At 37.4% G+C, this 14414-nt stretch overlaps 1 protein-coding gene across 1 annotated transcript in view; it reads left to right on the forward strand.

Moving 5' to 3' along the window:
* The window catches only part of ASCC3 (activating signal cointegrator 1 complex subunit 3), a 264177-nt gene extending 254960 nt beyond the window's left edge, over nt 1–9217 (forward strand). Inside the window, exons 39-42 of the mRNA XM_018078048.3 lie at nt 393–543; nt 6298–6504; nt 8316–8491; nt 8589–9217. Coding sequence (XP_017933537.1) covers nt 393–543; nt 6298–6504; nt 8316–8491; nt 8589–8736 — 682 coding nt within the window. The 3' untranslated portion in view covers nt 8737–9217. The remainder of the gene's footprint in view (nt 1–392; nt 544–6297; nt 6505–8315; nt 8492–8588) is intronic.
* The last annotated feature ends 5197 nt before the right edge of the window (nt 9218–14414 follow it).

The raw sequence follows: 14414 nt of genomic DNA on the forward strand, positions 1-14414 counted from the left end.
CTGTCTTTCACAGTGATGCTTTCCCAAATGGATTTTCTGTTTCTGTTTTCAATATTCATTGATTAATTAACCCCCACAGATTATTTTGAGAACCGTGATTCCAGACAAATTAACAAGAGATCACTGGAAGGGTTCCAAGTCCTAACAAAACTAACTCTGTATGTTAATTATCTCTTTATTTTAATCCATTATAAAACTACATTAGTATCCTTCTTAACATCATAGATAATGCTAAGCTCTATAGATGCCTAGATGATGCAGTAATTAATGGTAACCAAAAATAAATGACCAGCCTTTAATAACAGAAACCAGTATTGAGTTATACCACCAAAACAACTGAATACAAATGTTTGCTTTCCCTCCCTGGGCATATGTTTTTCTGTCTGTATCAGGAAGTGGAGCCAAGGCCAAAGGAAGAGTGTGCGTGGAGGTTACCAAGGACCTATCGAGTGTCTTCCCGAACTAATGGCTGCCTGTGAAGGAAAAGAGAATGTTTTTGCTTCCATTTTGGACAGTGAGTTGCAAACAGCACACATTTCACAGGTAACACTTTCTGTTCATGATTATTATGAATGTGATTGGAAAGGAAGAGTACTTAGGAAAAGAAATACTCTCTCTACTTCCCCTCAGTAAATATCACGTGATGTTCTGTATGAAGTGCAACACATCATTGCTCTAATTTCAAGGTACTGCTAGCTTTACAAAGGTTCTTCTCTGCCTGTTTTTTTTAATATTCTCATTTATTCCCTGCTAACCAGTAACAGAGTCTGGTTTATGGCTAATATTACCACATCTCTCTGCTCTAAAGATGCTTCTCTAGGCCGTTCAGTCTGGCTGAGTGTTATCCACCTTTTCATAGCCAGCTCTGCACTAGGAATACATGCATTGCAAATGTCATCCTAGCTGGTTTCTGAAGTGGTCTGTCAAACACCCTTTTTTCTGAGAATACTCTTAGTAAAGGATCCAGCACTCACTTTCTATTTGAAACAGAAAAAGGAGATGAAAATTTCACACTTGATAGGGGAGAGAAAAAAGTACTATTACAAAATGTTGAGGCTGCTAGAGTCTTATTTTCAGTTTGATTTTCAGTTTGATTCCCAGCAAAGGACAGCTATGTTCCGTAGCATTCATCACATGCTAAACCTATTGATTTGAAATAAATGTATGAAAGATGAAAACTTCAAAAGCTATACTTCAAATGTTTTTTTATTTGAATATTTAAAAGGACAGCAATATGTCCTGTGTTTGACTGTTCAGCTTCAGTTAAACCTTTTACTGGTATGCAAACAAGAAGAAAAGTACTTAAATGTCTATAACAGACATCTGCATTTGTAACCAAATTAACATCAAAATTTTGAATTAAGAAAATATATTGACATCAAAAAAAGGCTTCCTTTAACAACATATTTCTAACATAATACACATTGATTTCAGTCCAACTTTTAGATGTGATAAAAAATTAGAACATTGTTATAATTAGTTCAGGGAGAACTCAGAAGTAAACTTACTTAATTTATTTGCATAAATTGCCATTCTGTTATCTTTAAAAGCAAATGCAAATTGGTTCTGTCTGATATGATGATGGTTATTTGGCTCAAAAGTGCTTCAATTTGCGTAGCAATCTGGTGTCGTCTCTGCAGTGAGGCGATCCCAGGTAACATACAAATCCTGAATTATTCCAGAAATTAGTATGTTTAAAGCATCAATTTAAGTACTAATTGCAGTAGTAATGAGAAAAAGCAGTACTACTGTGAGATTTGCATCTACTGCCCCATCAGTATGCCTGGAACGGCTGCTGACTGGCAGAGGATTTGGCTGCTAATTAAATAATTGTATGCATGGCAGTGTTCTCGTCTGATTCAATAGATGAAGATTAATCCTCAGATAAATATGTTTGGCTGGTATTGAAATGTCTTAGCAGTTTCTTCAAAAATAGGTTGCGTGTATGTGGTGTGTACACTCACACTGTGAATGACTCTATGCCTCTATATGTCTATGTTTGTAAATACAGATGCATGTAAGAGGGAAGAACATACTGTCTTGGCATCACATAAGAAGAAAGTTTTATTTCCATTAGCTAGGAATAGCCATACTGGGAATAGCAAAGCCATGACTATATTGTGTAGGTCATTACAAATATGAAAAATTTTATACCAATATGTTATATTCTTTGCAGTATTTTTTTCAGGAAAAAAAACTATTGTAGTAACTTGCACAGAATTAAAATTCAGATTGAGACTGCCTGTTGGGTGTCTTCATATGTAAAGTCTTTCAGTGCTCACAGAGGCAGGGGCTAACCAAGAGAAAAATTCTTCAAAAATGAATGCATCTGTAAGATATGTTTTCTATAAAGAAAGAATATCAGGGTACAGAGTTTAAGCCTAGCCTTCTGGCACAGACATGAACAGAGTCAAATAAAGTGGTAAGTATGCCACTAAATTGCCAAAAACATTCTTTTCCTAACAAACCATTTATTTCTCACTGAAAATATAGTGAACTCATATCTTAAACCTCTTTCTAGCAGGAAACTGGTGAGAACTGCTTGAGCTTTACATAAATTTCAGGTAGACAGGAAAAGGAAGAAATTTCACATTTGGAAAGAAGAAAATGTCTTTTAAGCAGATTGATAATTAATTTTTAAATAGCACTCTTGAAGCTGCTCATGGATTTGGAATATTAGGCTAGGTCCTGGGGAGACAGATTATTGGCAAAAATACTAATCATGTTGCCAAAGGTTCATGAAGAATTTCTCATGTGATTATGATTTAAATCTATGGGCTTGGTAAGTAAACATATAGTTTATATGTACATGCACATGTTGGGCCTGTTGACATATTTAAAAGGAGGTAATGTGTGCTTTTGTCCTCCTATATAGCAAAAACCCCAGTAAAATTGTCAAAAAATAACTAAGTGACTTGGGAGCCTGAGTTTAATTTTCCAAAAGTTAGTGTTATAATTCTAAACCTCATTGAAAGTCAGCGGGGCTTTAAAAGCTGGCAGCCTAAATTCAAAAGCTAACCCCAATCTTTGGTCGAAACTTTATGTTTGTTTCAGTGATTCATTCTGAATGATATATCTTTAACAAATCTTTTCCAGTTTCTAAGTCACTTAGACACTAGGCACCTTTTAAAATATTAAGTTGATATTGATATTATTGAAAGAGAACAAATAAACTTCAATACTGAAAATAAATATTATCCCTACTGTAGTATTACCTACTTTTACTCTGGAAGTGTCTGTGTTCCTATAATCTTCTTTCATTTTCAGCTGTGACTACTTGACTTTTTTCCCTTGGTGAGAAAAGCATTTCTTCATTTCTCCACATTGCATGGATGATAAAAAGACAGCCTACTGTTCATACTGTACCAATGATCAAGCAGTTCTAACCTGGCCTTTAATTTTCAAATACACAAGACCTGTAAAATCAAGGAATCATAGAATCCTTTAGTTTGGAACAGACCTTTAACATCATCAAATCCAACTGTTAATGACCGGATGACATATTACATCTACTTTCTTATCTAATTAGAAAGTTACTCAGAGTTGCTTCAGTTTGTTTGCACTGTGAAAACTACATGAGGACATGAGAGCCTTTGAGAAATAGTCTGTGTTTGGGTTGTATGGTATAAACCAACCCAGATCAGTCTTCACCAGACTGTGGGGAAAGTTACAGGTAATTCTACTAAAGGAGTTCATACATTGTGATCTCTGCTGAAATTAGACTTCCTTCTAACATATTTGTAACAGGTCTTGTCCTCTGAGAGACTACACATAAAAGTTTTCAAGTTAAATGATATCTAAAGTATAACAGAATATTGGTATATATTAGGGTGCCTCTCCTGAGCACAGCAGAAGTAAACTGCTTAGATGCACGGAGACTCTCACAGAGTAGCTCTGTAGAGTTTCTACAGTAAATTTCTTCTTAAAAACCTTTACATTAAACATAAAATCATTTGCCAGTTGAGATGTTACAACTCAAGTTGTCATCCAGTGTGATCTGCTGGAGGTGGTTTTAGTAGTCTTTTGTTAAATGTATCAAAATCCTGGCAATAATTAATTCATTAAGAATGTCAGTGTGTTTTTTAATCCTTCTTCAAAGTGATGCCTTTTTTCCTCTTTTCACTTCAGAGCTGGGACAGAGAGGGATATATTTTTGCATAAAGTTCTAGCTGCTTAGTTTCTCTTACAATTTTTCTGTCCTTTCTTAGCTCAGACACCATTAAGAATATCAGTGCAATTCATCCATGTCCCCTGCTTTTGCGCTGCAGTTCCTGAGCATTCACAGCTGGCCCTTCCCACCTTCTCCATTGAACAGACACAGCTGTTCATGCAGCACACGGAAGAGGAAGGAGAGAGAGAGAGAGATTAGTTTTTAGCTTAAATCAGTTTTCTCATTTGGTTCAGCCAGGCTCTGATAATGCAGCCATTTTAATCCAAATAAGCCTATGCTGCAGCCTAAATAGGCAAGTCCTGCCCTCCCCGTGCTGTTTTCACCTCCCCTGACCCAGCTCACCGCACAGCTGCACAAACGCTGTGTTTGGTTCAGGCAAGGAGGTGGGAATGAGCATCTGGGGACAGGGGAGGAGGAGGGATCATATCAACCCTGTCGCTGACAGGAAAAATGGCCTGTAGCCAAGTGGCTACATGAATGTTTGTGCCAGCAGGGGAGGAGGCTGAACCACTTCTTTCGGTGGCACTGGAGCTTCATGCTTATTCAGAGTCACAGGATTAGAGAATATGCTTCCACAATCAGCTTTATGCTAAGTTCATGCTGTCACCAAAATGATTAGCAAGATGATCCATCTAGGTGCACAATCCCAGCATGGTGATGCCAACATACCAGTGATGGAGAGGGGACAGCTAGCTGGCGGGGAAGACGCTGGAGAGAGGGACAGCACCCCCGCAGTGCAACCTTGGGTTGGCTTACCCTGGCTACTGTATCCCTAATTATGTATCCATAGTATCCATATACTGTTACTGCCAGCATGTCTCTTGGCAATGATGTCTGCAAGAAGCAAACTGAGCTTTTATTTGGGCTCTAGGCCTTCCAGCACAGAAAAAGTAATCAGACACATCAAGCGCAATCTAAATGAAAATACATTTTGTTGAAACACATGATGGTCAAACTAATACTTAAAAAATAAAATATGCTTTAGTCTTTTTCCAGATAAAACATTTCTGTTCCATGATAGTATGCAACAATGCCTACCCTCTTCATTCCCACAAGTTCCCATTTTGGCATCTGATGGCTCTGTACTAAGATCAATATTCTTCTTTCCTCCTTCTGCTTCCCACCCTCTAGCTTTTCATATATGCTGATTCCTGTTTTGTTCTGGGAGTGGAACAACAGCAGGGCAGAGGGTGGTTCTTGGTCTTCTGGGTTTTTTACTCCAGTGCCAGCTTCACCCATCTTTTTCAGCCACAGTGAGGCCACAAATCACTGCCTCCATCCCACAGCCAATCCCATGTATTTTTCCTAATAAATTTCATTAAGTGAACATGCTGATTTTCTTTTTTACTAAATGAAAGCCTGCATTACTCCCTTCCATTTTTGTCCCAGCTTCTCAGAGATGCTTTTCCTTGTCTGATAGAGACCAAAATGAGAGAGACCTAGGGCTGCATATTCAGGATGCCTTTTTAAGGTCAAGAGAGTGTCATATTCAACTACGCAAATTGTATCCTCTAACAGTTCTCTGCACAAGGATAGAAGAAAGTTGAGGACCTGTTGCAGTTCAACAGAAACCACAGAGACTTAAAATTCCTCAGGAGGACACCAAGAAGGAGAGTTCATGAGAAAAACTTAAAAAAAATAGGGATAACTTTGGATATGCAGTTGAACTTTTGGTTAATTATCTGAACTGATCCTCTGAACTCTCTGAGGTTTGCCTATTGCTAATTAGCACTGCAGTGGCTTGTTCTTTATGGATTATGCTAAGGAAGTTTAATTTAAAACTTAATTATACTAGTTTTTAAGTGGCTTATAGGGAAAAAAAGTACTTTAATCGGGAGCAGTAAGGAATTTTTCCAGTGTTCAGACATTAGTAGTCTTACTGAGGCATGTGTAATGTGCTTGAGGAGTTTCACGTTTGTTTTATTTGCTAAGAAGAAAGTCGCATAAAAGATTAATGAAAAGTATTTTATGCTTATGATTGAGAATCATATGATTATATATGATATTCTAATACACAATAAAATATTAATATAGAATATGTGGACTGCACATTGAATTGTTATTGTTACAGTGACATTGATTGTATAGATTGTCCTGTAATCCACAGGGATCTGTTTTTTCTACAGGCTTGGAATTTCTTGTGCCGTTTGCCAATTCTAAATGTCAGTCTGAGCATTAAGGGCAGTTGGGATGACCCGGTTCAGCCGCAGAGTGAAGTACCTGTTCCTTCTTTGACAACAGACACACGAGATGAAAAAAGATGGATCAAACTGCATGCTGATCAAGAGTATGTGCTCCAAATAAATCTGCAGAGAACCCAGATGGGGTATCAGGTAGATTATCATTTCTTTCCCAAGTACACAAGTGTCCAATAATATATTTATATTATCAATGATGCTTTATACAGTATAACAGGGGGTTTTATGGTTTGAGTATTATTTGAGTTATAAACACTTTCAAAGGCTTTTCTTTATTAGTAATGAAGCAAATGTTTATCTTCAGGTTGCAATAGGATAGTTAATAGGCTCTTAAGGTAAAATCCTAGACCAATTCAAGTCAATGAAAAAAATTCAAACTAGTTTATAAGCTTCCTGATTGTATTCCCAGGTGCACCCAAACTGCATACCAGTCTCATACCTTTAAATATGTTTCTATTCGTAACACATCCTCAGGCCTTTACTGAGGATGTTTTCCTTATATTTTACACTTCATGCTTTTTTGAGCAGCTCCTAGAACAACTTTCACATACAATTCTTTCTCACACCTACACTTCAGTCCCACCCCTTTTGCCAGTTAAAGCACATCCTGTTGCCTCTTGGGCTGATCACCTTGCTGGGCCCTCAGCAGGTCTTCATGTGCAAAGCCAGAAACTCCAACAGCTGCACAGGTTTCCACCTGCTCTGCCTCCAGCAGCAGAAGCTTGGGGTACCTGCTTGTCAGCTCTTGGAAGAGTTAGACCGTGCCTCCTGCATTCACAGTGGGCACTGCTGGCACTGTAGCTGTCACTTATTTATAGATGCCCTTTTCCTTCCTTTACATACCATGACTGGCATATGGACCACCATGATTATAGTTTTGCTAATTAATTTTTCTAACATTTCAAACAATTAAGAATTATAATTACCATCATTTTTGTTAAGATATGAAGAGCTCAAGATACAAGTGGAGAACAGTTTTAGATGTTACTTCTGAGACTCTTCAGACAATTTCATTTTGATAAAAATAGTAATGGAGATACATATGTTCTGTTGAAAATCCTGAAGTTAAATTAGTCATGAATTATATTTGAAAAATATTCTTATTTCCCCAAAGACTTCTTGTCCTGACTACAGCAGGTTCACCATAACTGCAAGGGGAAACTGTCTTATTTTAGGAAGGACAAAGAGTCAGACCTCATCCGTACATCATTCTATTTGCTGTGCCAGTTACCGACAGAGACTTTTCCTAGCCAGAAGCCATGGAAAAGAGAGGAGCAGAAGCATTTCATGCAGTGATCACTGTATTATAAACCTCTCCTACAATTTGATCCCTCTTTTGTAAGAAACAGCTGGATCAAACTGTTTCTAAAGCTTCATTGCTGTGGTGGTGCTTTTTCTTCTGTATAAATCTTCAGTAAAACCTTTCCCTCTACAAAACACAAAATGAATGCTGATTGACTGTGCATCATTCTGTCTTCAGCTTCCAGCAGTAAAGTCACTGTCTTAAAGAATAACTAAAATAATCTTTCCTTTTGCTATGTCAGCCTCAAATAAATACTTCTCGTGATGTTTTGTCTTTATATTAATCTTGAACAATGTTGTTTAGCTTTAAATAAAGACACTAGGTTTACAATTAACCCTTTTGCAGAGAATAACATTCAAAATATATTAGGTTAAATTACAGAAAGGGAACCCTATTTCCATTCAAGTTTTAGTAGTTTACAAAATAAGTGGAATTGTATCATATTCTGGATTTTTATCTGTGGACTATGATTTTTCTTTTTTTTAAACCCTTCATCTAGAAAGAAAAAACAACAATATTTTAGTCTGGCAAAATTCTAACAATTCATAACAATGTGTTTTCAAGGTGTTTTTCATTCAAGGAAGAATGGCATTCTGGAAAGGGTATTTCTAGTTTTTCCTAAGCTGTTTCTTTTCCCCAACAGGGAAAGCAGGACAGTAAAGCAATTGCTCCTCGATTCCCCAAAGTTAAGGATGAAGGATGGTTTTTGATACTGGGAGAAGTCGATAAAAAAGAACTCATCGCCCTGAAAAGAACTGGATATGTCAGAAATCGAAATACTGTTTCTGTTGCTTTTTATACTCCAGAAACTCCTGGAAAGTATGACAAGTTTACAAATTAAGTTCTCTTAATTATTATCTTTTCTGAGTAGTCAAGACCTAATTTCCAAAGTAACAATTCTGCTTTTACATTTTAGGTGTATCTACACACTGTATCTCATGAGTGACAGTTACCTTGGCTTGGACCAACAGTATGACATTTACCTGAAGATTGTGCCAGCAAGTACTTCAGCACAAGTCACTATGGAGGTGTCTGATGCCATGAGTCATCTGGCTCTGAAGTAAGGCCATCTGTCAGTCAGAAGGCCAATCAGTCAAAAGAACTGGTCTTGCAACTAAGACATCTGGTCATTCTGGGACATCCAAAAATGCATTTGCCTTAGTGGAACCAACTTCAAACCTCAAGACAACTAGGAAATTGAAAGTGACTACTGTATTGACTCTGATGACACAGAGTTAGCCACAGTGGCCTTACTCCTTTATGAAGATTTGTCTTTTCTTGTTTCATCTCTCTTCTTTGGGAAGTCATTTTGTTAACTGAATTTTAAAACATCAAAATAAAAGACTGACCGATAATGTAATTTATGCAAATTCAGGGCTATCATCTTCATTTTGAAAAGTGTTCTATAGCCTGTGTATTAATGGCATTTAAATAGTCAACTTTTTTAATTTATAGGGAAAAATACAAAATTTGATCTAAGAACTGCTGAAAATATTGATGGATGTGTTATATTTCATGTTTAATAAAAATATGCCCATAAGAACATTTTGCATTGTATTTGTGTGCAAAATATGAGAGATGTAGTGACACAGTCCTCCTCTTATGTGTAGTACATTTTGAAAATGATAATCTAAAGGAAAATTTCACATATTTATAATAATTATGTAAGCAGTAAATGGGGTTATAAAGGCAAGCTAAGTAGTATAAAATATTTCCAGTGTAGCAATGATGCAAATTATATAATTACATAATAATTAAAGTTTACCCTTTACACTTACGTACATACATATATATACACTCACATATATATTACAGACTTACAATTTCCATAGTGTTTTTTCCCGAATTTTGAAGGACTAGGGCATATAAAACTGAGAGTCCTGTTCCAGGGCTCAGTGATAAAGTGGTTGACTATGTTCTGTAAAAAAGAGAGCGTGAGGCTCCAAAAATGGTTTTTGCAACAGGTGGCTTGAAGAGTTCTGCCAGGCAATAATAGATACTGTCTAAGAGTTGCTCAGCTCAGTGATAGTACCTGCAAGACATAAATCTGAAGGGAGAAAGTAGCAGCATCTGCTGCACAATAAAGTGATGAGTCTACACATCCTGAGGCCAGTCCTCAACCTTAAGAGGATTCAAGATGCTGACCAAATACTTGGAGGCAACATACTGCAGAATCAATGCGTCTTTGTTCAGATAGACTAGACCTTAAACTGAGTATACTGTTTTCACTTGCTCAGCTTTGCATTGAGTTGATAAGGATTAGCTCTCTGAGGATCATTTGGCTATCTTTTCCATTGTATTTCACCAGATGAAACAATACAGTAGAGTTGTTGCCTGGAAGCTTCACAGAAAAAAATACACCAGTGATGCTGCACCCACATAAAATCACAGCATGTCTGAGTTTGGGAGGGACCTCTAGAGATCGTCTGGTCTAACCCTTCTCCTCAAGCAGGGCCACCCAGAGCTGGTTGCCCAGGACCACATCTCCAAGTATGGAGATTCCACCACCTTCCTGGACAACCTGTGCCAGGGTTTGGTCACCCTCACAGTAAAAAAGTGTTTCTGGCTGTTCAAGGGGGACCCTTCTGTGTTTCCATGTGTGCCTGTTGTCTCTGGTTTTGTCACATCTTCCATTCAGATATCCATTGATAAGATTCCCCTGAGCCTTCTGCAGGCTGAACAGTGCCAGCTCTCTCAGCCTTTCCTCATGTGAGAGATGCTCCAGTCCCTTCATCATCTTTTTTTGTGGCCCTTTGCTGGACTCCCTCCTGCATGTTCATGTCTCTGCCCCAAACCAGACACAGTGCTCCGCTAGCGTGGCATAACCAGTGCTGATCACCTCTCTCGACCTGCTGGCAACACCACACTGCAGCGAGCAGGAGGCTGGCTGATTTCAAAGTGTCAATAGTTAACCATTAATTCATTTCATTATATCCAGCACCTCTAAATTGTGAGAAGCATTTTTAAGATAATCAGTTCTGTAGCTGAGTGTTTTCATCACCTCTTGATGAAAAATTTTTTAATTTATTATTATAGGTAATATATTACCTATAGAAATGTGCCTAAGAAAGTGGGACAATAATAGAAAAAGTTGTGACTATATTTACAGCTGGCTAGATGATACAATTACCACCTTTGCCATTTAGACTATATCAATATAATATAGTATTGTGTCACAGAGCAAATGGACTTTTCAAATTGGTAGGCAGTAGTTTGGTTATCCACACAGTTTCTTAGTCCATTTTTAAGAGAATTGTATCATCTAGTCCACAAGTAAGTTTTCACAGAAATTAAGTCCTTTCTTAAGAAAAATTCCTGGCTGAAGCAATGTATTGTCTCTCAACAATTTTAATTAATTAAGAAAAAAAACTATGCCACAGACAAACAACATACCAACATAGTGATGCTAGCGCTTGTTGCTTCATAAATGTACATCACAGAAGAGTCTAACAGCAGAGTAGTAGACAATAGCTTCAGTATTCTGTATTAATCAATTAAAGAGTTTCTGTAATGTCATTTGTACCATTTGTACTTTGGTTTGGAAATGCTGTATTTCCTAGCATATTAATTGCTTTTAGAAATAGTTTGATGAAATTTCAAATAACATTTTTGAAACTTTTTTTCCCTTACAAAAGTATTGTATTCGTGAAGACAAAGTCTGAAGTAATATAGAATGAATTTAAGCAAATTGATTAGAATCAGTATTTAGCTGAAAAATCCAAGAGAAAGAATTCCTATCTTCCTCCCTCAAGAAGAAGAGGCTGTGGTATTTTTAAGACAGTTTGATGAACTAGTCTGACAAGCACCACTTCTCTGTGAAGAGGCTTATTTACTAATGAGAGATGTTGAATTATCACTGTCTTGCCTTCACTCCTCACATTTAGGGTAGACTTCCCTTTAGTTCCTTCCACTTCCTGTAAAAGATATGAAAAAACAGATAATGTTCAGAGACATTATCTGTATTAGTGGCAGTAAATTATCATGGAATTACTTAAGCTCATCGTCCTGTGATGTGGTATATACACTATTGTAGCCTATGTAGTAAGTACTAAATAGAGCAAAGTAAGGCAATACAAGCAAACCATATATGTTTTTTCCACAACCTAAAGGTCTCCAGCTAAATTGCACATTTGGGCCTTGATTTAGTTGCTTACATTCAAGAGATCTGGTGCCATTTAGTATGCAATATCTCATCTGGCCTCTACATTCAGCTCCAGAAGAACATGCACTGTCTGTAGAGGGCTGTCAGCTGTGAAACACGGTGGTGTTGTGTGTCCCTCTCTGTGCATGCCTCAGTTAAACTAAGTAATCTGAAATAGCATTAGGTATCTACATTCAGGTAACCAAATTGAGTCCCTATCACTTGTTTAGTCATAAGTATGCAGTTCAGTTTCTTAACTGCATCTAATGAGATTTAAAATAACCAAAGACATTCCAGCTGCCACTCCAGAAGACAGGAAGTCTTTCATAGGTCATATGTCTCTTCTGTTGTCTCCACATCATGGGGGCCAGGATCACGAGGTGGATGCTTAGATACTCAATTAACTAATCAAGCCCATGCTATTTTGTAAGTCAGAAGAAGCATAAGTGTTTCAAAACTCTCTCTTCCAAGCAATTTTATGAGAAGGGAGAATTCTCCTGCTTCATGAGAAATATTTTCTGACAAAAGGTTTAGATGTCATAGGATGGCCAGACAGACAGATCTACAGAAAGGCTAGAAAGACTGCTGCTGCTAGTGGTTACTCCCATTTCTACTTACACACTGTGCCTGTTCTATCAGCTATGTTTGATTCCCACGCGTCTTTTTAAAATGGCAAATCTTCTCAGAGCGCACTGCACTTCAGCAGGTGGTGCCAAGACTTATGTCCACAGGAATTTTGATGCACGTTTTTCTGAAGTGATTTGCAAAAGCTGTGAATGAACAAACTGACTTTGTTACTAATGTCATACGTTGGTAGCAGTAAGAGGTTAAGCTGCTTTCAGGCAGTGTGTGAAGGGAAATTCTATATTAAAAGAAGAATATTATTCTCTGGAAAGCAATTGTACTGCTTGGACTAAATGAGTCTCTTCATAATTAATTCCTGCAGAGAATATAATTCCTATCTAGACAAAAGGAACTAGCTTTATAGTAAAGGATTCTCCACAATGATTACACCACCTTGTAATTAAATATGTATACAATATATCTTGTACTTAGATCTTCTAATGAGCACCATACTGCATCAACAGGATTTGAATCCAGGACTCTCCAAGTCTTTCTTCAGCATCCCTATCCCTAGGAAATCACAACCACCTTCTTTGCTCACATCTCCTCAGAAAGAGCAAGCATTAAAGCTTCACTAAGCCTAAGCATTAGGCTTCACTGCAGCTTTTTCCTCCAGTTTAGTCTTGTCCTATCAAGACTCTCGATCAAAATATATACTTGAAACAGAAGGCTTGGATCTCTCCTTGCAGAAGATCCATACACAGCAGAATTGGTGACATCCCATTCCACAATGACAAAGATCACACAGATGAGAGGACAAGATGGAGATCTCACTGAAAATACCATGTGACCACTGAGGGGGATGGGGGGCCCAAATCTAGACTTTACAACAGAAGTGAGAACATGGAGGGGAAAGGAAATTAAATACAGACATTGGCTATTGTTCATATGCTAGAAAACCCATGAAATAAAGAATGAAAAGTGTTCTGGGATGAATATTATCATTCCAAATGTTAAGAGTCCCACTAATTGTAATGATAGCAGAGGTGAATTGGGCATTTTTGAAAAATCATGCTCTTGATAACGTGATACATGTACAAATAGTTATAGAGCTATTGACTTTATGCTATTAACTACTGGCAAGAACAGTGGTAGAAAAGGGAATCTAGAAATATCACTATTCTTTTCTAACTACACTCTAAATCTCTACATAAAATGTGATAAACAGCATTCTTCACACAGTAGCAAATTTGCACCTTGGATTGGAAGTAACTCAGTTTCTATCGGGCAGTGCTAATGTGGGAAAATTAGGCTTACGCTCTTGGCAGCACTAATTTCTTCTAGCTAACAGGATGAAATTGTTTCAGATGCCAATAACACATGGTGAGTTCCCATTATGTATTTTTCAGCAAATCCAACTAATTAGGAACTAATTACAAGTTGTGGTAGCACAGTAATATCAGGTTCTGATAAACTGTCATCTTTGTAGCTGTGAAGATTCTGCAATTAAGCCTTATTTTATTTTCTCAAATGCTGGCAATGTCTAAAGGCAGAGCTGGAAAAAATATCCAGAGGACTCTGTCTCCTGTAACCTCCATTAAAAGGCCCCTTCATAACAAGATTAATCCCCCCTTTATTTTTTTGCTTTTTTGCCCTATCTAAAATACAACATAAAATTGTTCAACCCTGTACCAAGAGAGACTAAGTGACTATTTAACAGTTTACATCAATTACAGGATCTTGCTGTTTCTTTGGCGTGGTTCTGCCCTGTCCCACACCAGCCCTACTCCCCTGCTCACAGTCTCCCATGTTGCACTTGGACTAAGCATTCTGGGATAGGACCTTTGAGGGAACTTCATTCTCTCTTTATAGGAAATGTAGCAGAGAGAAAGTCCTGTTCCATGATTAGGTTCCTGCAAGGTACAGTCTACAAATAACCGCATAAGGCCCTACTGTGCTAAACTCAAAATATGATGCAATGTTACTTCAAGAATACTTTAAGCAAATAAGACAGGTGCAAAATATGCCTCAAAGTTA

This window comes from Manacus vitellinus, unplaced genomic scaffold, assembly GCF_001715985.3.
Source record: "Manacus vitellinus isolate BGI_N305 unplaced genomic scaffold, ASM171598v3 scaffold_4_pilon, whole genome shotgun sequence".
NCBI lineage: Eukaryota > Metazoa > Chordata > Aves > Passeriformes > Pipridae > Manacus > Manacus vitellinus.